Raw genomic sequence first — 22,342 nt, forward strand, 5'->3', positions numbered from 1 at the left:
AATGTGTAGTACTCTTATCGTGTACTTTACATTTCCTTTATTATACTGAATGAAATGTATTCAACAATATAAGTACAGTGATGGAAAGTAAGTACATTTACTGAAGTACTGTACATGGATACATTGTTGAGGTACTTGTATTTGTTTGACATATATAGTTACTAGTTACTTAGCAGATTTAGAGTATTATTACAAAACTAATACATTATAATGTATTGTTGTATATTACCCTAGCCAGCAAAATATTAAGTATCTGAAATTTGCTCAACCTTAACCAGCTACAACATTTAAGTACACATTAATGCATCACTAACTAAATACAATGATTGTGTATATATATATATATATATATATATATATATATCTAAATATATTTAAATCAATTCTGCATAATGAGTACTTTCACTGTTAGTACGTATAACTTGATGTTGATACTTTAGGTTTTCAATGCAGGACATTTACTGCTAACAGTATTTTTACACTGTGGTATTGCTACTTTTATGTAAAAGATCTGAGTACTTCTTCCAGCTTTGTGAGTATTGATCATTCTCTGAGTGAATCGTTTTAAACACCATCACCACCAGGTGGCGCTGCTGGCCTGTAAAGCGAGCTGGTTCCTGACTGCTAATAAGGAGCCGTGGCTGTTACTGCAGCCCACTCTGTCTTGTTTTCTGCGTTGAACCTGGGTTTGCTCATCAATTACTTTGAATTTCCTAAATACTTGTATTTACAGTAATTCAGGAGTCATGAGTTATCCCCTATTATAAAGTGCCTCTCGTCTTTAAGGGGATCGTGATGTCTCATGCCACAAATATTGCTCTCATATTCATAATCTATTGGCTCTCAACTACACTAATATGATTTTACATGATATATACTATAGAATATAATAATACTCAATTCTTATATTCATTCTGACAGTTTGTTGTGAAAACACACCCAGAAAATGTGAAGGCTGGTGTCCAAACCGCTCCTCTTAAGCCCAAGAATAAGTTTAGGCTAATTTGAGTGTAAAAGACCACAACAATAATGATCAGTGAACACTAAAGGGCGGAGGAACATGTCTTGACACATGCATTGCTTGAGTAAACTTCACCACACTGATATAGTACAGATGATTTGGCAACAGAGTCTTGGCTAGAACTTCCTGTTTGGGAAATAGAAGGCTCGTACGTGCTGTGCAAGAATGCAACTTAAACAGAGTGAGTAATAGCACTCCCAACCACCGCTCTCTGCTGACGTCAAAGCTGGCAAGATGGAACACGCTGAACTCATCTAGGAAAACTACAATCAAGGTGTGACCGAGGACCGGAAGTCTTCTTAAAGCCGCAGTTCTTTCAAACAACAGACCCGTCTGATCCAACGGTGTCGTGACTGTTTGTGGTTAAGAGTGTTGTCATGTTGTTACTTATTTTGAATGTATGTCAAGTCTATGTATGTCATCCACCAAAGGCCTCTGCACATATTTAAATGTTTGTAAATTAGACGGCATATTTAATGCTCTCTTCAGATTATGACAGCTTTTGGAAAATGTCACTAATGCCTCCTTGCTCAGCCTAATTGTGCATAACGCTGACTCCACATTCAACGATCGACCGAAAAGTATATCTGCCCTGCCCTGCTGACTCTTCCAGCATGTGTCCTCAGTTTAGTTATTAACCTGGAACTTCCCAATAGCTGGCCAGCTGTGAGGGTGGGTGGGACGATCTTTGACTGTAAATCTCTTTTGTAGCCTGCAGATCATTTGCGCAGGGAGCTGAGCAGGCATCAGGAAATTCCTGAATGTGAGGGGGAGTCAGATCTTTCCAAGTGTGACTCTGCAAAGTCTGAGTCACCATACACACCAGAGCTGTTCAATGGAAGTCCGATACAAGGAAGTGCGAGCATGCTGTCAGGTGTACCGTGTCTCTTCATGCCCTTATCGTCTCAAAACTCACAAAAGAAAGGGGAGTGAGTGAGACGTAGTCAGCCCTCAGTATCAATCGGTGGAGGAATGCAACTCAACGCATTTACTGAAGTACTGCACTGTACAATTTGAAGGTATACTTCCGAAGTATACCGTATACTTCAATACTATGAGAAATATGAGGCTACAGCACAGCAGCTGATTAGCATACTGTGGCTTGACTGGAAACAGCTGGCGTGGCTCCGTTCAAAAGTGACAAAATCCACCTGTTTCCCACTGTTTGTGCAAAGCTAAGCTAACAGACATGAGATTGGTGTTGATCGTTGAGAAGCAGGGTCTAGTTTGAGCTTTCTAAACGTCTCCAATGGCTTCATTCAAATAACTGTTCAAGGCCCAAAAACAGGGTTGAGTATCAAATGTGTGGCCCCTCGGATTTATGTTGTGACCCCTTAAAAGGGGGCCTGAACCCTAGGTTGGGGAATCAGTAGACTAAACCATCCAACTGAGTAGAACTATAGATAACAGAAGCTCCATCTCCACCGGTTGCTACGGTAAAATGCTACTTAGGTATTAACTATCTAACAATGAGATAATGTACCGGTTTTTGCAATACAAGCACTTTCACATTTGCTGATATAAGTGCATTCTGCTAAAAGCAGGTTTGTTGTTTTTTTGGTTATAGAATGGGTGAAAAAAACAAACAAAAAAACCCCCCATTGTGTTGTTGTTCTCATTAAACTGCAGCCTCTCTGTCAGAGGCTGATATCTTTGGTTGTGACTCTCACCCGTGAGCAGTTCCTGTTCCTGTTCCTGTCCCCCCCCTGGCTGCTGCTGCTGAGGACAAATGGTAGACGTAGACACCGACGTGACATATAGTACTTTGACTGTCATTGGCTAGTAAGTTCATGCATATAGGTCATATCGTAAATACCGAGAGGTTGGAGCTGGTGCTTCCCCTTGGTTCAAAGCTCCCGCATCCTTCCTTGACGTCAACACTAACATGTGGTCCACATGTAAACAAAGCCAGCTGACCTGCCTGCTTCACCGCAGATGTTACCACGGTGTTCTTTTGGGTTATTATTGGTAGCAACTGTGGAAATTAAAAAAAAATTTTTTTTTTGCATCCGAGTTTGATATTTTGATGCAGCACCGAGTCTGTGACAGATGCGCACACACGCACACACGTCAATGATTGTCTGTTTGTGACAACAACTTTTGGAAATGAGGTGAAAGGTAAGACGTGAACGTGAGGATGGTCACATAGTTAAGCTATTGCGGGTGGAATGCTTTCATCGCTGCCAGCGTCGTCAACACACCCTACTTCCTGTTGAGTAATCTGTACATGTCAAAAGCCCACACATGACTACTACTATTATGTCAAGCTATCTGTGATTTCATAAGTGTACAGCTGAGAATTCACTGTGCATTTTATTAACTTTGCAGCAACTTGGCAACAAAACAATGTTGTTTCTTTAAAAAAACAACATTACATGCAGTCACATGATCAGAGAGGAACAATCTGCCCACAGTTCTGTCTTCCTAATATATATATATATATATATATATATATATCCTCTCTAAACATGTGTCTTATTATTTTTTTCCCCATCTTTTAGGTGGGGCTAACTTTTTGTTGAAATGGGAAAAATAGACCTGAATATAACTTTTTAACTGAATAATTATCAAAAACGTTTCACACAAAGCTTTAGAATGTCAGTCAATAGCTGCTATATACATGAAATGTTAAACTTCTTGCAGAGCTGGTTCGATCAAACCGTGTTGATCTTTCGTCCCGATTTAATTAATATGTACAATTTACAATAAGCGCCCTAATCCTGCCTTATGTTTGCACAACTGACAAATTTTCACTTCCATATTACTCACAATTGCCATTGCCTAGTTGTCAAAATAAAACAGGATGTCAGTCTAATTGAGTGGCGTGTCTGGTAATCTAGGAAAGTTTGAGAGGAGAGCTTTGAGGAATAGTGCAATGGGTTGAACTTTCAATATTAATAGAAACTGACGCATTGTGAAAGACGAGTTGGATCTCTTTCTTTTGATAAAGTCTTGCAATGATGAACTCTATAATAAATTACTGAGGTCTGCTTGTGTGTGAGCAGGAGCCAGCATGATAACAGTACTAAATCAATGTTGGCTCATCACTGCTGAGAAGTGACCCATTTCATCATGTGAGTTGACCCTGTGGATAGTTTGATCAATAATGATGCATCACATTTTAAGCGTTATATTTTGTGAGTCAAATCTGAATCTGCGACGTAATCTGTAACATTTTCTCCGTCAAATAAGTGTATTAGTACAATGTGTTCCTCTGAAGTAGAAGTACACAGTATGTAGTATCCTATACAGCTGAGCTACATATCGTTTTTAAGTGCTTTGGGGGCCTTTTTGAAAGCTATTTTGGGGGTACAATATGTCTAAATACTATCATTCAATATGTTTCTATGGCAATTTGTAGCGTTTTTAGTTGAGGGCCCCCAGGCTGAGGTTGCCTAACTTGCCTAACGGTAACGGTAGAGTCTGCCCCTGGGTTTCCCGTGCACCAGAGTGTATTTCACCGGTGTTTCTGACCGGGAGTAGCCGCGACTTGTGTGTGTGTGTGTGAGACGCAACTATGCCATGGCAGGTGTATTAGTCAGGACCCAAGGAAGCGCAGTGGTGAGTGTAAAGCCAAGGCCAAGCATTCAGCCCGTTCTGAACAGGCATATTTACACTGATAGATTAAAATGACAGACACACTTTGTGGTCTAGACGAGGTGTTGGCTAATTGTGCGTTCAATCACACAACACAGCAGTGCTCAGTGCGGACACACCTGGTGGAGATCTGCACTCGACTGAGACGCTAACATTTTGTAAAAGCACATTTGAAGTGATTTTAAAATGCATTTAAATGTATTCTGGAGGATCATCCTCAGAGGTCGCTTTTGGCCTTCTATAGCTATTTATCAATTTGGAAATTCTGATGAAAGTTTTTCATTATTTTAACATGATAGTCAGCTAAGCCACCATTATCGCTGTTTAGTCCCAAATGGGCAATTTCAATTAAAAACGTTCCTGCCCAGTGAAAAGTAAAAGTTTTACCAGGCTTCATTAACACATTAATATATAAATTGATTGGTTAATGATACATCATTGCAGGGTTCTGTACTAAGGACACACCTGTTGATCACTCCCGCATAAAACATGGATTAACCCTTCAAACACTGTGAGAATACCGAAATGAACTCTTCGTACACACTATTGTTTCTCTAAGAATTAACGGTCATTTTGCAAAGATGGACTGGTGTTACACAAGATCTGGGCAGTGATACTTGATCCTGTGTAGTCACCGCAAGTCACTTCTGCACGTCAGTTTAGTGTTTTTTCACAGTCATGTACGGCGAAAATAGCAGAAGTGAACTAAGATGTCGAAATCTTGGTGCACTTGGAGACAGATCATGTTCTGGTCCGTTTACCGTAGCTCAGGCGGTCTGGCTTCCCGTTACAACCCATGGTCCGGATATCCGGTGTTCCTTTCACTTAGAGGAGGAACTGTAATTAAACACGCCAAATCACAGTGTTAAAAATCACCATTTGAAAATATCAGTTTTCATTTTGGCTAGAAAGGCGACAACGGTTTAGCTACTTTTGAAAGAGTATTTCAGAGTTTCAGAGGCTCCTTGAAGACATTTTGACGTTTGGTCAGACTTGTGACAATCATTACAAAGTTGACGTTCATCTTTTGCTTTAGAAGTCGTCAATACTCTGAACAAAAAGTGTTTATATGATATAGATATAAGGGATGATGTGAAACTGTAACCATAAAGGTACAAAACAAAAAATGTCTGAAAGAGTACATACAGCTTCATGATCAAATATTTGTACACAAACCATTTCAGTATCTGAGGGTCCTAAATGACTGCAAGTCAATGCATGTTTTCTAAATTTGGGGTTATTTGATCATTAATTTAGCTCTGTTTATAAATGAATCATAAAGATTATAAAAATGTTTGACAAACTTTTACAAATTTAAAGAGGGTCGGTCCTAATAGAATATGTTCTATCTAGAATACAAGAAAATTTAAGTTGTATCTTCATTTATTTGAAGGTAATTTAAGCGATGAAAGGAAGAAATGTGCAAAAAAGACATAAAAGAGAGAAAACTAAACAGGACCCAGGATAGAACTTTGAGGTACTCCACAGGTTAACTGTGATCAGGTGGAATTAGAATGACAAACATCAAAACAGAAACTAACGGACTGGTGACTGTCAGAAAAGGACTGTCATTAAAGGATGACTTTGTTAATATTGTGTGTTTGTTATTGACAACCCATCCCATAAAAAAAAAAAAAAAAATTTACGCCCAAACACAATTAAAAACCCACCAATGAACCACACGGTTGCACTGGGTGACATGTTCCTTCACTATGACGAACTGCTTTCTTTTGAGTCAGTTCCACATACACCATCTTGTTGCCGTAGATACTCACTATAACACAACATATGTTTTGTTCTGTGGCTGATAACAGTCCACAACAAATACATATTTTATTCTTGTCTAAGTGAAGTTTGCTAAGTATGTATTTAGATAGATAGATATACACTTTATTCATCCCCAGGGGGAAATTATTCTGACCTATTTTTAAAGATTAATGTCTTAAGTAGGAACCAATGAGCTCAACAGACGAGGCAGAGAAGTCAGAGACGTACTGAGAGACAAACTAGAATAAAACACTGTTGGTTTTGGTCTTTTTATGAGATTTGTTGACTGTAATACAAATATTGAATATTGCCCACCATATCCTTTTTAGATGGATTGCAAACTAGGTCAGAAGCAAAGTTTAACCAAATTGGCAGAAAACAGTAGTAAATAGTTATGTGCTGATTTGCAATTTTGTAATTGCTGTGATGAATACGTTGATTGTACGTTATGAATGATTATCCTGTAGATTATTTTATTTCAATTTATCGTTTTGTCGTAAAAAAAAAAGCTAAATCTAATTTCCCACAGATCACGTGACATCCTAAAATGTCTTTCAAAACAAATCATAATTCAATACTTTAAATAGAAATAATTCAATACTTTTATTTGAGAAACTGAATATTTGACATTTTTGTTTAAAAAATGTATAAAACGGTGATTTGATTATCAAAATAGTTGCCAATTCATTTTCGGTTGATCGACGAATCAATGTATCGACACATTCTCGCAGCTCTTTACCACATATTCATTTTTTTGTCCAACCTTTTTCTAAATAACCTCATCCGTGGAGATGCAACAAACCACTAATCCATCTGTTGCTCACATTGCAACTGAACTACAACACACTGCTGTAGGTTATTCATGATGTAATAACAGCAACACATGTAGCGTCAGCTGACACATTGTCAAACTAAACAAGAAATACTGGAGCAAAGCCAAATTAATTAAACAAACATGTTAAATGGATGGTTCAGTTTTCATCATTCAACTTTTAAAAACAAATTAAATTAGAAAACAATCTAATGCTAAGCTGTAGAAAAGTGGATTGAGGAAGAAACAGCTAGTAATACGCACCAAAAGAACATTCTGACATCAAAATCTTCCATTTCTCAACAACTAGTACAGGGTGGACATTAGAGTGACAGGTGTGTGTGTGTGTGTGTGTGTGTGTGCGCGTGAGTGTGAGTGTGAGTGTGTGTGTGTGTGTGTGTGTGTTTGTATTGCCTTATCAGAGGAGTTTTTTAGGAGGCCAGTTGGCCTGTGGAGGGGCTGTGATGCAACGAGCAGTTTACGGACAGACACTGCCCATTGACGGTAAAATGTGGAAAGAGGGCCGGGCTAAACTTTCAAGAAAAGAGGTCATCCTGTGTGGGAATTTCCCTCTCTCCTGTCAGCATGTGAGCCAGAAGCAAGGGAACGACTGCATCGGGGCTCCAATAGGAAACGGGGGGGGGGGGGGGGTCATCGAAGACAGAAATGCAGAGAATGCTTAAATGAACCTTTGCCAACACTTGACGGGTACGACGAGAGCGAGAGGAAAAGTGCTGAGAAGAAGTCACAACAATGGAGTGCTGGATGTTAAATCATTAACACGTTATATGACACATTAATTGTCTCTGCGGTTTTCTTAATTACGTTTTTAAAATACCGACAACTTTTCTTGAAAGTTGTAAAAACAAAAAAAAGACACGATCAATGTTTGGTGGCACTGTTTTGCACCCAGTGAGGCCTAAAGCTAAACCACAACTATCTACAGCTATTGTGATGTTCATGGGGGATAACAATGTCTTATTCAAATGTGGGTGTAGCATTCTTCAAGCGGTGATGTGTTGGAAAGGGAGGATATTGCACAACAGTTAAAAGCTAAAGTGTTCCATCATTGAGTGTGTTGAAACATCCACTGTGTTCAAAATGTCATCTTTCAATGCACAAAACGGCAACAGTTGTTATACTTTATTTAAAGGGGATATATAAAGTGACTTTTTCAATGATAATAAAGTAAATGTGTCCACAGCTATGGAGGTGTTTTTTTTTTTTTTTTTGTTGCTCTTTTTTTCTGCTGAGTGGGAAAAACACACCCCACCCTGAATTGTCACGGATCACCTACAAATCCCACCATGCCTTTTTCTTTATCCTCTCTGTCTGGGGTTTGCTCGTTTCAGACAGATACGTTTCGTATTGTGCAGTGAAACACACACACACACACACACACACACACACACACACACACACACACACACACACACACACACACACACAGTCTATATCGGCTTGGTAAATTCCACTGCAAACAAGTAGTCGACTTATCTACCACGTCTGGTGTAACCTACTTTGTAACTCCCATATTTTGAACTTCTTCATTTTCTGCCGAATGTGTTCCACTTCAGGTTAAAAAACGAGGTTTGCTAAGGATTATCGGTATCTCGCCTCGCAGCCAGGTCCTCCGGGCTGTTGAAGCGTGACCCGAGGTGGTGTGAGGAGGTTTAGTTGCTGATTAATTTCTATGCAACCTTGAACCCCTCTCCGGGCCAGTGGACCCAACAGACTATTGACAGAGCAGTGTGCTAAAGATAAAGCTAACATTTCTGTGCTACGTGCAGTGTGACAGATGTCTTTTTCTTTTCTCTTTTTTTCTCTCCCCTTTTCTTTTTTCGCTGCCCTCAGCAGTATCGTTTCAGTATAAATTGGTTGAATGTATTTCAGGATCTGAGGACTTTTGTGTCAATCAATGAGTAAACAGAGGAATGCGTTACGTTGACATAAAGAGCTACAGAATAGTATGGACAGTCTATGAGGAGTCCTTTCACTCTTCTATTGTGTTATTCTATATTATTCTATTGTATGGCAATAAAAAACAATTTCCTATAACCCTTATTTTATATTCAGAAACAGGAGGTTTCTGTCACCGTATAACTGCACTGATCAAACCACTGAATGCCATGTTTTGCTTTGTGGAAACACCAAATAATAATGTATTGTGATGGTGATCTGAGACATTATTCAAATGTCTTTAGCCTCACTGGTGAAGACTAGATGATTAAAATTCACTCCATGTACAAAAACTAACATCACGTCCATTCATCTTGTTGATGTCTCTTTCAATTTTTTTGGGCATATTGGTCTGAATTAAAAGATTGCAAATGTGCCTCAATGTCGAGCCAGTATTCATCCGCAATATGTTCTAATTGAAACACATCAGTACACAGCCTGACTATGAGTGTGTGAATGTTTAAGGCGAGCACAACACCCCTGTCTGCACCTTCTTCAAAAAAAAAGGACAAAAAAAAGGAAGTTACAAATGTAATTGTTTAGACAAAGTATAAATCTGTTTAATTCAATAAAATATCAAGTACATTTAAAGCATTTAACCATTTAATATTAAATAATTTGACTTATTTCATTCATTGCCAATACTATTACAAAGAGTTGCATCATTTCACTGCAGCACAACTCTTCCCTTTAACAACCATTGCTCCAGATACACAAAAATGTAGAAATTCACTCGCACGTATGTAAAATATGCACCGAAATACTGCATACACAAAATTACATCTGAGAATAAAAGCTACGGTGACATGTGAAGAATCGTGATTGATTGCGCAATCCATGCACCCACTCCTTCAGTCCCATTGAAACTGTCCCTGTAAACTGGTGGTCGCTGTCTTCACCCGTGAAGCGTACCGTTTTTTGTTTTTTTTTCGTTTTTTTTTTTCTTCCAACACTTGTTCAGTGGATCACCTCCAGCTCTAAAGTCCATCGATGATTTAGACAAGCAGCCAAGTGGTGCGCGTGGAGTCTCTGTGGCTGAGGTCTCTCTAACATTGTCCGGTGGCAGAGAGCAGGTTGCGCAGGGTGGCCAGCTCTCTGGACAGCTGCTCCACGCGCTTTTGTAAACGATCGTTCTCTGCGGCCAGTTCCAGCACTTTGTGTTGCGTCTCCATGTTGCGCACTTTGGCTTTGTCCCTGCTCTTCCTCACGGCGAGGTTGTTCCTCTCGCGCCTCACCCTGTACTCGTCGCTGTCCTTGTCCAGGCGTTTCTTCGCTTTCCCGGAGGACATTTTGCCACTGTGCGACGGTGACCTGCTTTTACCTGAAGGGGCAGGTGTGCCGGGCGGGCTGGAGCAGGTCGAGGACGCAGTGGAGATGTTCCCAAGACTGCCGCTGGTGGACTGGTAATGAATGTAGAAACCGGGCGAGCCGTTCTCCATGTTTGCGTCTCTCTGGCTGTCGTCTCTCTCCGCGGCAGCAGCTCTGTAGCGGCTCCCGGTGAGTTCAGGGCTGAGCACGCTGTCCACGCGGGTCTCCTGCAGCTCGGTGTAACCCAGCGCGTAGGGCTCCCTGGGGTCCCTCAGGTTGTCGCACTGGCTGCTCTCCAGCTCGGTCAACAGCGAATAGTTCTTGTAGTTCTGTAGAGCCGCAACTCTCTTGAGCTTGTTCTCCGCCAGGAAATCTGAGAAAACGTCCCCTTGCTGCTGCTGTTGCGGCTGCTGCTGCTGCTGTTGGTGGTGGTGGTGGTGGTGCGTCTGCGCCGCCAGTGGCGGACAGTGCAAAGCTGAATCCAGGTAAACGCTGAAGTCTATCGCTCTCTCCCGTTCTTCGATGCCCAGCTCCGTCATCGAGTCGCCGACCCTCCAGTACGAGCCGCTGCTGATGGGACTGATAATGCTGTCTCTACTGTGGATAGCAAAGCCGCCCTCGTCGTAGAAGCCGGCCACTTCCATGGATCTTAACACCCGCCGGATTGAAGGAGCATGGAGGGCTGAGATGAGACGCCCAGATTGTTTTGGATTCAGTTGCCTCAGTTGCGAAATGGCTGAAGTGTCTGAATACAACGAGTTTTAAATGTCCCGTGTCACCGCCAGTGACAGCACGCAGTGAAACTACTTTGAAGGAGCTGCGCTCATGTATTGGGAGGGATTGACAAGTCTTCCTGTCTCGGGGGGTTTTATTAGACGCGCGGGGCGGGGCTTTAGTTGGGCAGGTGTGTGACGCGCAGCGCAGAGCCAACCGGACAACATGTGCTGGTTTTGGAGGATCTTTCCTGAATGTAACTGTTCGTGTTTATATGTTTGGTTGGTTTCTTTTTGTGGCATTCGTGACGCTTAGTTGTGGTATAGACTTGGAGTGCAGCAGCAGATTGTTCCTTTATTGGTTTTCATAACGAAACTGAGACAACACAAATAAAAAGTGAAAATACAAACCAACGCCTACATTTTACGGTCACAACAGAATATCTTTTAACCAGCATGTGTTGACAACACGTCCATTACCGCCCTCTAACATTCTCATCGCATCCACTCCACAATAACGGAAGAAAGAAAAAAAATCCGACTCAGGCGGCAACCGAGTTCATGCGTAATCACGCCATAACAACGAGGCTCGCGAAAGCAGCTCGAGACACATCTCCAGACAGCTGTTTCCCCACAACACAAACAGAGACTAGTTCAAACCAGTTTGTTGTTGTGTGGTCAAACTGTACAAGATGACACATCCACTCCAACACTGTATGAGGGTCAGGGTGGGTGTTCGGCTTTTAGTCAGTCTGGTTTATGACTAAAACTCTGGAAGGTGTTTTCTTAAAAGGTCTAAAAAGATTTTCTATAAATGCCTCAATGATCTTCACGACATTTGGCAATAAGGAGCTCACAAACAGGTGATAAGAACCGGAAACAGTGACTTGGCTCAGGTGCCAAAACAGGTCTTTGGTATCACACACACGCACAGTTGGTTTCATGAGCCTCGATGCGCGCAGGCTGCTGTCAAATGTGTAGTCAGAGCAAAGTGAAGACGTTTTATTATACGGCTTTACTGCCACCTTGTGGTGAGTTTTAAGAATGTGCACAAGCGGCATTATATCAACAGAGATAATATAAATGTTTAGGACATGTGTAGCTCTACATAAACGGTTTCACTGGTGCGCAGCCAACGGCCACTTGTGTCTTAACAACATTTCTTGTCTTTTTCCGAGTGATAAGACCCCCTCCCCCCCATACATACACACACACACACACACACACACACACACACACACACACACACACACACACACACACACACACACACACACACACACACACACACACTTTTACCAACATGTGCATGCACCGGTGTTACAGTTTATTCTGTGACTCAGTAGAGTTTGTGACTTTAGTCCTGTATTTATGATTTTTTTTGATGAATTGATGATTTACTCATTTCCTGACATTAACGCAACAACATTAACGCTGCATACCATTAGACAACAGAGGCATCTGGTCATACCAGACTAAATGAGTCTGTCTGTGGTGAATTTGGCGTTCTAATGCTTATGAATAGCACTTTTAATTTTAATTGAAGTACAAAGTGTCGATAATTCGTGCACTATTTCGTAGCCGTTAACGCCTCACCTGTCGATATGTTGTCAAACGTTCGGCCTTCTCCATAACCTGGATGAAGCCGAAGCGTCACAGAATGTGACGGGTGACAGATGTCGCTGTAACACCTCCTGTTGGGTTGTTTGATAACGTGTATAATGTTACAGAGAGAGAGAGAGAGAGCTCCATCTACTGTTCATCCAGCAGAGCGGTCACCACACAGGACGGGTGGAGTCAGGAAATGCGGTCTTTGCCCTCGTAAACCGCCCATTGGTCACTCGGCCGTCTCTGGAACATTTTCCTTTACGCTGATTGGCTGCCGCGCTCAACGGCTTTCACGTGATTGGTTGAAAACGTTACGCTGTCTGTGGGCCGAGAACTAGATGATTCCGTTGGTTACTGACTGCGAGTACACAGAGAGAGAGAGATTGAAGGGGCTGGGCCCACAGTGGAGAAATGGCGAGAATGGTGAACGCGAGCGGGTGTGGAGTGGAAACACAGAGCACGGAGCCGGAGGCACCGGGCCGGGGTTCGGCCAGATGGGGTCCACAACACGCCGGTGCTCAAGAACTGGCCACTTTGTACTCCCCAGGTGAGTCGATAAGCAGCGGCTCCGTCCCGGTTCAAGTGGCCACGAGCGACAGGCTTTAACACAGCGTAGTTGTTACCAAGTAACGTTAGCAAACTGGAAAAGGACAAACTTGTAAAATCACGCCAAGAGGAGCCTGCTTGTCTTGAACTGCTAACATTAAAGAACAATGAGCGACGGCTCTGTGTCCCACAGTCCCACTTCTGTTGTTACTCAACAGGAATCATGTGAGATTGAGGTCGAGTCTTGAGTCTCAGTCGCAGTTGTCCTCTTGACATTTGGAGCGTCAGGAGGGCGAGAAGGATCCCTTTAAAGTCTCCTTTGGGCTCTGAAGCCGGAGCTGCTGTGACCTTTCATTACAGTGTTGTCTCTCAGAGAGCGATGCAGAACCATAAACTAATCACATCTTAGCCCGTCCACTGTGTTCAGGTGACTTTATTTTGTAGCCCACTTTGGTCACGCATACTATTTAAACTCAATGCACGAAGTGAAAGGCCTCCACGCCCGGTGTACGAATACGTGATACCTTTTTGAGCTGCTCATATCAGTCGAGGAGCTTATCCCACAGCTCTGATTTTATAATATGGTGATCAGACTTTTATTTATCTATTTAGCCACTAAGACTGTGGGTGTTTCAGGTCATGTAACCAGCAAAGTGCAGAGGAATGTCGTAAGGAAGCATCTGATGGTTTAATCGTGTCGCCTAGTTTACTAATCTTTGGATAGTTTGGATCGTACTATGTCACATCGTGTTCAGGTGATACGGAGTGCAAGACATAATGTGACTGATAGTTGTATCAGGAACGTTATGTTTAAAAGAACTTCTGCTCATGTGTTGAATCGTACTAATACGTCCGCTCGTGTTTTTATTGAAGGCAAAAGACGTCAGGAGTGGCTGTGTGTCGCCCTCTGCTTCTCCCTCATGGCCTTCAACTTCATTCACCTTCTTGCCAATTTCCACCTGGGTCATCTGTGGTACATCCTGTTGAGCATTGGTAAGTGCTGACTGAAGCATTATCTGAGCTACAGTCCAAACAAAGTGTTGTTTGTTCTCTCTTTAGCCCGTTTTTGAATGGTTTTCTCATCCTGTTTCTGTGCTTCTCTTCTCCTCAAACTCCTTTTTTTTTTTCAGTGGCGGGAATACTCACTGCAGACTTTGCATCGGGGCTGGTTCACTGGGGGGCTGATACGTGGGGATCAGTGGATTTACCCATCTTTGGAAAGGTAACATATCATAATCATAATCATAATCTTTTTTTTTTTTTTTTTTCTTTCAAAAAGGACATTTCCTGCATTCACAGTGCGTATTTCATTCTTTTCAGGCCTTTATACGACCATTTCGAGAGCACCACATCGACCCCACGGCCATTACCCGTCACGACTTCATCGAGACCAATGGTGACAACTGCATGCTGACCATAGTCCCTCTAGCAAGCATGGCCTTCAGCTTCCTCACCCTCTCCCCCGGTGAGTTCAGCACCAACAAACCGGATCTGACATTTTCTTCCGTCTTGATTTTGCTAAACCGTTCCTTCCATTCAATGTTCATGCGATTTCAACGACCATACGCCGAACAAATGAGTTGTTCCTTGTCTCCTTTTTTTGCAGCGGAGATTTACCATTTCTACCCCTGGTACTGCTACTTGTTCGCATTGGCCATCTTCGTGACCCTAACCAACCAGATTCACAAGTGGTCGCACACGTACTTCGGCCTGCCTCGCTGGGTCGTGTTCCTGCAGGACTGCCACGTCATCCTCCCCCGCAAGCACCACCGCGTCCATCACGTCTCCCCCCACGAGACGTACTTCTGCATCACCACAGGTTTGTCTTTGTTGCAGTTATTACGGGGCTCAAACCGGCCTGTAGGTAATGCTCTGAAGGGGGACAGGCGGGTTTGTCATCGAGCTTTGTCTCTCCAGGTTGGCTGAACTACCCTCTGGAAAAGCTGGCTTTCTGGAAGAACCTGGAGGATCTTATCCAGGGCGTGACGGGAGAGAAGCCCAGGGCGGACGACCTGAAGTGGGCTCAAAAAGTCAAGTAACGCCGCAGGCTACCTGCACCCTACCTCAGACGGCCCTGGCTCCATCCAGGCTTCACCCCCCCCCCCCCCCTTTTTTTTTTTTTTGTTTTGGCCTCACACGAACTGTAATCTATAGACAGAAAAACTAACAAACACTTTCTGATGCCATAGCTTTAAGTCTCGCACATTTTGTCGGTTCTTCAAGAGGAGGCCTCTGTTGATGGAATTTTTTTTTTTTTTTTCACAAAACGCAATATATCCTAAACTCTTTGTACGTCTAAAAACAACTCATCACTTTTTTTTTTTTTTTTTTTTTTAAGGTGATTTGCAAATGCGTTTGCTAAGAAGGTTTATTCAAATACTTTACAGTCTGATACAGATTACTTGTGAATCGCTTTCAAGGAGATTAAAAGATTTCTCTCCATGTCAGAACATTTCAAACAATCCCAAAAAAAAAAAAAGAATACTTGAAAGAATGAACGCTCACTGAGACGACTGTTCATTTGCAGAGTGGATAAGACGCGTTATATTTAGCACTGCTTCTTATTGTCTGTGGATACGTCTGTGCGTCTCATCGAGGGTCGACTTGATGGGCGGGTAATACAGACGGATTTAGGCCAATGCAAGTAGTGGAGCAGGGGTGGTGTTGGATTCTAATGCGGTTGGCTAAAAAACAAAATGGTTAATTGCTGTTACATTTGTTGATTTTTCTTGCACATTCGGGATCAGCTTGCACGCTTTCGGGGCTGTTTTGGTGACGACAATATTTGATAGTTTAGTCAATTTTGAGACTCCAGTTGCAAATGGAAGAGTCGATGCTCCTCTAAAGCCAAAATCATCCCTCCAGGATGCTAAATGTGAGTGACAGCTCAAGAGAAACGGGTTTTAATTTACACAAACCAAAATACACAAACGACCAAATTGCTCCTATTGCTGTCAGATCCTAAGCTGTTATTTTGATCGGAAATTTGTTATCTTACCTTATCTGGCCATTGGAACAGTTTTACATTTATGTCTTTTGATAATGGAGGAAAGATTTTTTTATATCATTTGATTTGAAAAAGTGGCATTGAACTGTGTGTAACTGTCGTCAGCGTTGATGCTAGGTCGTTAGAAATTTGGGTAAATCCGCACGCATCGTGCTGAGTCAGCCCGGCCCAACTGACGAGTCTCTTCGACGGTCAGCTGTCCTCTGAAAAGGCTTTTTAGTTTTTAATTTGACTCCTGGTAAACAAACGGGGTTTGCAGGAAAGAGGCAGACGCGGTTCTGTCAAGCTGCCTGACGCACCACGGAAGCAGCACTTGTGTCCTTTCTGTCGCCGTTTTGTTTGCTGCACTTCTTTGTGTCGTCGCAACCGTAAATTCTGTCTTTCTGGGATTCGTGTCTCACTTAGTGAGACGCAGATGCTCCAAAGTTATGGGCCAACAGTGTGTAACATTGTTTTCATTGCTTCACTCCGAGAGATGATGTTGTTAATCGATTCGTCGGATGATTGTCTTTTTCTTTCTTTCTTTTAAATGCTTAAGTCAGTGATTTGTAAATGTATTGTGCAGCGAATAACTATGCAGTGTAATCCGAGGCCGTTAACCATATGTCTTAACTCATCTGTTTAGGTTCAAATGCCTTTTTCTTTTTCTACAACTTAACACACAGTTGCCATTTTAGCGGGAGCTTAAAAAATGTGCTTCTTAAACAGCATGTGTAAAATGACATGTGCCAACAGGAGCTAAGAATGCATTACGACACGTGATACTCTGGGTCACCAGCTTCCCTTTGGGTTCGTGTGCATCACTCTGTCTGTGTAGCTTTGTGCTCGTTCCATATGAAGTCGATTGTGCTGCTTTTTAAAAGATGACACCCCCCCCCCCCCCCCCCCCCAATTTTTTTTTTGACCAAGTGGTTCCAGGGTTTGATGAAAATGTTCTCTAATAAATCCTTTTCAGGTTTAAATTGAAGGAGCTAACCTTTCTGTTGGTCGGGTCGACCAGCTGAAAAAGCTGAATTAGTGAGCTTGATAGTGTACTTATAGTATAGTTCATTTTGACGCCAAAATTATGCTTTATATGATGTAATATTCCAGTTTTTGAATCCCTCATACTTGATTATATATATTGGTCAACAGCAGAAACACACTGCAGATTAACGAGTGCTTGTAGAGTATTGAGAGAAGCAGTTTTGTGTGTGTTAGGTAGCGTAACGCTAGTCAAGTGATGCTATTACTGTCAATGCATCAAAGGTTAAGGCTTGTGTGGAAGTTCTACTTTTGTAGTTTTTTTTTTTTTTAGTTTTTTTTAATCCGTTTTAAACAAAATATAGTTCTGGAATGTCGACTCATTCACATCAACGTAGACAGACAACTTGTTTTATGAATTGGAGATTGTGCCGTTGGCTCTAGAGGATGTTTTGGAACTTCAGCAAATTGCTTTTTGTGATAATATAAAAGTAATAACTTTCGACATCATTTCATGTTTTTAAATACAACATTAAAAGATAATGGTTAGAAAAGCTAGACGTGCCATAATTACTTTGGAGATTGACAGAACTGACAACCTCTTCTGAATATATTTGGTGAGCTCAGAAGGAAGCCGCCACATAACAACGTTAACTTGGATACAGACTCGCCATAGTCGCTTTTTGTCTGGTTGTGAGTATAGATCTAACATGCATTAACTTATTCTTATTCTTCAGATGATCTCAGGATTGTGGTTAAGTAGGTTATTATGGAATTGTGAAAAAAACAAAAAAACAAGTTAAGGCCTTTTTTAATAGATAAAAGTTGTTTAAGTCACTCTGTTGGATAAAAGTAGCCGGATGATTTAAACGGGTTGAAGGTTCCGTTGTAACCGTGTATCAGTGCAGTTAACTCGGCCTCTTGTTATCAAGGTAGAATTAGTGATAAAGCTGTGTTTGGGTTTTCCTGTTTCAGAGACGGGCGTCAGTGGATTTGAAGGGTATTTTGTGACGATGTGTGGTTAACTTAAATACTTTCTCTTTGGGGAAACTGTGAAAGCAAATGAAGTTGTTAAACGGGGGTGGGCAGTACGTTCAACCTGCGGTGTTTTGAATCACCTTCGTAATGATCCCTGGTCTTCTCATTGAACTGCCTTATCCTCTCCCTGATGGATTCACCGGAGTCCTTTGCCAGAGAAATAGGAAAACAATTTTATTGACGGACTTAAATTTGCCCTTCACTCGCCTCTCTATCTTCTGAGGTAAGACCCACACCTTATGGATGTCGTAGTTGGTTATGTATGCTGCTGATGATGGAGGTTTCGATATCAGAATAATGCCTTGATGCCTTTTTGTTGTCTTCCATTTTGGGAGACTTACCATGTATGTATTAAACTGTATTTATAAATAATCTAAATAAAAGGTTGATAATTACTGCTACCTGTTTTTCTCTAGCTCATTTATTTCTGTAGCTTTATATATTCCTCTCTGGATTACTGTCTCATAGATTACATTAAAAACTCTCACTTACAGGACGTAATGTGCAATATAATGGTATTACTATCATGAATATTCTGTATTAACCACGCCTAACTTTTTAAAAATCTGATACTGTACTTACAAATCTATAAGCAACCCCACCTAGACTGATACTAACTGTTGATTTTGGCCTTATTGTTATTATCATAGACTTTTATTTGCACTCCTCCCACTTTGTATTGCAACCGCTGCACAACAAATTCCCTCTGGATACATACAGTTATCTTAAATGATTAGGATAATCATCCTTTATATTGTTAACTTTCCTCTTGCTCTCTCTGCACAATCTCTCTTCTAGAAGCCTGCAGCCAGAGCAGAGTGCCATGGGAGTTTTTAAGGGAGACAAATGCACAGTTGCAAGTAATAAAACGGATTAACGGAGTATTGCAAATGTTATTGGACGCTCTTTCCCCACTATGACGAGTTAAAATGTCTGCTATGAACAGGGCCTATACATTATTAATAAACGTGCGGCCTATTGGGAAGGCCTTCTTCTTTCAGGCCTATTTAATCCAGCCGTGTTCTCCCTGCTTTTGATTTGTTTTGATGTATTAATCATATGTAGCCTACGAATAGTTTGTGTATTTCAAATTCAAATTAAATAGTGATACCTGTCTTCACACACTTTTATGTTTTAGTACAATACTTAACAGTTTAGTCTTTGCATAGCATTCAATTCCTTTTAAATTGATTTTCTAACTCGCCACAGGGACAACAAAGGAAGCGCTGCTCTGCGTTTGTTCCACGCGCACGCACATTGGCCACAAGCAAAGCGACGTGCGCGCCTCCGCTGTGTGTAGCGACAAGATGGCGGTCGCCGCCGGATCAGGTAAATGTACGAGAGAAATACATCACAATCATAAACGGAACAATCGGCCGAACGAAATATCCAGTTGTAGCTATCGAGTTTCGCAATGACGTTGCATATCTACCGCCGCGCGAGCCGTGTGAAAATGTGCACGCAAACCTGACGTTGGGGCTTCTGGAAGCTTCTGGAGGGAATGAATAGGAAGCGATGCTACGAGCTAAGCTAACGTAACTTAAGTTAGAAAGGGCAACGAGATGCACTGACACTGCTAACCAAGAAACCGTGATGTGTGTTGAGTTTCATCGGTCGGGCTCGCGAGAGGCCGGTGATATTGAGCCTTAATTGCTGCACCATCTGGTTAGCGTGACTGTGTTTGTTTGCACGGCTCGGTTTAACGGTGCAGCTCTTCATAATCTCACCGCAGAGGCCAAATGATGCAGCAATCGTCGAAGCCAGATGCCCAATTTGGGCACAACGAGAACCGTCTTGCTAGTAGCAAAAAAAAAAAGGCGGATGAGAGAAAGCCCGTCAAACCGCGGCGTTCCTCATTCTCCGCTCACGTCGTTGTGTGTCTGAATGAGTCACGAACCCATACGCTCATAACTGCAAGTCATCGCTTTCGGCAGACGCTCTTGTAAATGTACATTTTTGCTCGGTTTTGGTACCTAAAATGAACTTGTGTTGAAGTGTGTCTGTGAGCACGGTCTGTTTTTGTCCACAAACAGTTGTTAAAGTCCCTCGCAATTTCCGGCTCCTGGAAGAGCTGGAGGAAGGCCAGAAAGGTGTGGGAGATGGGACGGTGAGCTGGGGTCTGGAGGATGACGACGACATGACCCTAACGCATTGGAGAGGGGTGATCCTGGGCCCCCAAAGGGTGAGTGCTGCCACTGTTCTTAAAAGCACTTACACGAAGGACTGTGCAATGAGGATGTAAGTGGCTGAAGAGGTGAACAGGTTGTCATGGTAGTGTACCAATCAGGAGGATGGAGTGTAATGAATAATGCTACAGTAGTTGTGAAAGTGAATTAGAGACATAAATAATGTCTCAAATAATAAAACATTTAAGTAAAGACAAAATATAATATCGCAAGATGACAGGAAGCAACAGGTAGCACACCGTAAAGCACATAAACAAAAAAATAAATAAAAAAATAATTTTATCATTGATTTTTCAGATGCAAAATGTAGTATTTACTTTTGTGTGCTGGTGAGATTCTCTTTGAAAATGCTTAGTTTTCTTTACTTTTGGTGTGTGTGTGTGTGTGTGTGTGTGTGTGTGTGTGTGTGTGTGTGTGTGTGTGTGTGTGTGTGTGTGTGTGTGTGTGTGTGTGCGCGTGCGTGCGTGCGTGCGCTCACCTCTCCTCTACCCGTCTCTGTTCACAGACGAGCTTTGAAAACAGGATGTACAATCTGAAAGTTGTATGCGGGCCAGAATACCCGGAGTCACCACCGTTTGTCAAATTTGTGACAAAGATAAACTTGAATGGCGTGCACACCTCCAGCGGTGAGGTACGGAGATCTTCTAAACCAGCTGTTCTGCTTCTGGCTCCATTACTCAACTCCGGGTGCCTCGGCGTATCTTTTGAAAGAGATGCTGCCCGTCCTTACTTGTTTCTCTGTGCCGCAGGTGGACGTGAATGCGGTGACGGCACTGGCCAAGTGGCAGAACTCCTACAGTATCCGGATGGTGCTGCTGGAGCTGCGACGGCTCATGACCTGCAAGGAAAACACGAAGCTTCCTCAGCCGCCCGAGGGCCAGATCTACAACAACTGAGCCCCTGCTACTTTTGCCTCCATTGAACCCCCCCCCCCCCCACAACTCTTTTTATTTTGCTTTCATCCCTTTATCCCCATCCTCTCCGCCATGTGATGTCCCACCTCATGCCAACACCTTGACTGAGCGCACACACACACACACACACACACACACACACACACACACACACACACACACACACAGTTGAAGATGTATACAATAACAGACACATGCAAACATACACACACACATATCTGTACACACAGCAGAAGACTGAAGTCCACAGTATTAGATACATACAGACCTATAAATAACAGGTACAGGCAAATATATGTACACACACACACACACACACACACACACACACACACACACACACACACATATGTAAACACACACTTGTTGAGCATTCATGAAAATCATTCCAGCCCCCCCCCCCCCCCCCCCCCCCCCCTCCCCCCCTCATCACTGGAGCTCTGGGTGGACTCGCTGTGACGAGGCAGGCGGAGTCCTCAGTCCACTCCAGACGTGATCATTTGAAATACTGTACATGTTACTAATCTTTTTTGTTTTTATTGTTTGTTAAAAATGCAGATTGTACAATAACATAAATAATCTTATTGAGTGTACCTCTTTTGTGTGTTGCCTTTTTTGTAACATAAAAAAAAAAAAGGTCACTTAACGTGTTCGCACGTAGTTCACTGAACGGGCCGTCGGTTATGAGATAATCGTCTTTCCAGATCTACAAATGAAACCCTCATCGTTCATTTGACGTGGCAAATAATATGAATGTGTTGTCATGTGACCAGATTGTCCAAAGTGAACATTGTGTATCTGTACCACTACATCTGATAGTTCTATGCAGAGTATGCACATCTACTGGAGGTCTGCAGAAGCCCCAGTTTAAACCCCTGCTTGAGTGTAGAAGTGACATCGGCTG

General features: G+C 42.3%; 3 protein-coding genes across 4 annotated transcripts; 2 read left to right on the top strand and 1 right to left on the bottom strand.

Moving 5' to 3' along the window:
- Nucleotides 1-9,690: 9,690 nt before the first annotated feature.
- On the bottom strand, nt 9,691-11,310 carry cebpb (CCAAT enhancer binding protein beta). Its single transcript, XM_068733631.1, has one exon. The coding sequence runs from the start codon at nt 11,105-11,107 to the stop codon at nt 10,202-10,204; it is 906 nt and encodes a 301-aa protein (XP_068589732.1). The 5' UTR covers nt 11,108-11,310; the 3' UTR covers nt 9,691-10,201.
- Nucleotides 11,311-13,160: 1,850 nt separating this feature from the next.
- Nucleotides 13,161-18,739, top strand: peds1 (plasmanylethanolamine desaturase 1). Its single transcript, XM_068733632.1, has 6 exons — nt 13,161-13,331; nt 14,204-14,323; nt 14,461-14,552; nt 14,651-14,795; nt 14,937-15,149; nt 15,248-18,739. The coding sequence occupies exons 1-6, from the start codon at nt 13,196-13,198 to the stop codon at nt 15,367-15,369; spliced, it is 828 nt and encodes a 275-aa protein (XP_068589733.1). The 5' UTR covers nt 13,161-13,195; the 3' UTR covers nt 15,370-18,739.
- Nucleotides 18,740-19,595: 856 nt separating this feature from the next.
- On the top strand, nt 19,596-22,031 carry LOC137889671 (ubiquitin-conjugating enzyme E2 variant 2-like). Of its 2 annotated transcripts, none has more exons than XM_068733634.1 (4): nt 19,596-19,667; nt 20,372-20,520; nt 21,030-21,155; nt 21,274-22,031. In XM_068733634.1, the coding sequence occupies exons 1-4, from the start codon at nt 19,646-19,648 to the stop codon at nt 21,418-21,420; spliced, it is 444 nt and encodes a 147-aa protein (XP_068589735.1). In that variant the 5' UTR covers nt 19,596-19,645; the 3' UTR covers nt 21,421-22,031. The 2 variants fall into 2 exon arrangements, with proteins under 2 accessions (XP_068589735.1, XP_068589734.1); XM_068733633.1 differs by having other exon boundaries at nt 19,630-19,673.
- The last annotated feature ends 311 nt before the right edge of the window (nt 22,032-22,342 follow it).

The sequence above is a fragment of the Cebidichthys violaceus genome, unplaced genomic scaffold (genome assembly GCF_023349555.1).
Source record: "Cebidichthys violaceus isolate CVI_PGR_0920_01 unplaced genomic scaffold, fCebVio1.0.p SCAF_6, whole genome shotgun sequence".
NCBI lineage: Eukaryota > Metazoa > Chordata > Actinopteri > Perciformes > Stichaeidae > Cebidichthys > Cebidichthys violaceus.

Excerpts from the sequence above, each read along its gene's own strand:
- LOC137889671 (XM_068733633.1), top strand. The coding sequence starts at position 19,646 with ATGGCGGTCGCCGCCGGATCAGGTAAAT. Across the intron at positions 19,674-20,371 it reads CGCCGCCGGATCAGGTAAAT|TTGTTAAAGTCCCTCGCAAT; the intron begins GTACGAGAGAAA and ends GTCCACAAACAG. Across the intron at positions 21,156-21,273 it reads TGCACACCTCCAGCGGTGAG|GTGGACGTGAATGCGGTGAC; the intron begins GTACGGAGATCT and ends TCTGTGCCGCAG.
- peds1 (XM_068733632.1), top strand. The coding sequence starts at position 13,196 with ATGGCGAGAATGGTGAACGCGAGCGGGTGTGGAGTGGAAACACAGAGC. Across the intron at positions 14,324-14,460 it reads GTACATCCTGTTGAGCATTG|TGGCGGGAATACTCACTGCA; the intron begins GTAAGTGCTGAC and ends TTTTTTTTTCAG. Across the intron at positions 14,553-14,650 it reads ATTTACCCATCTTTGGAAAG|GCCTTTATACGACCATTTCG; the intron begins GTAACATATCAT and ends CATTCTTTTCAG.
- cebpb (XM_068733631.1), bottom strand. The coding sequence starts at position 11,107 with ATGGAAGTGGCCGGCTTCTACGACGAGGGCGGCTTTGCTATCCACAGT.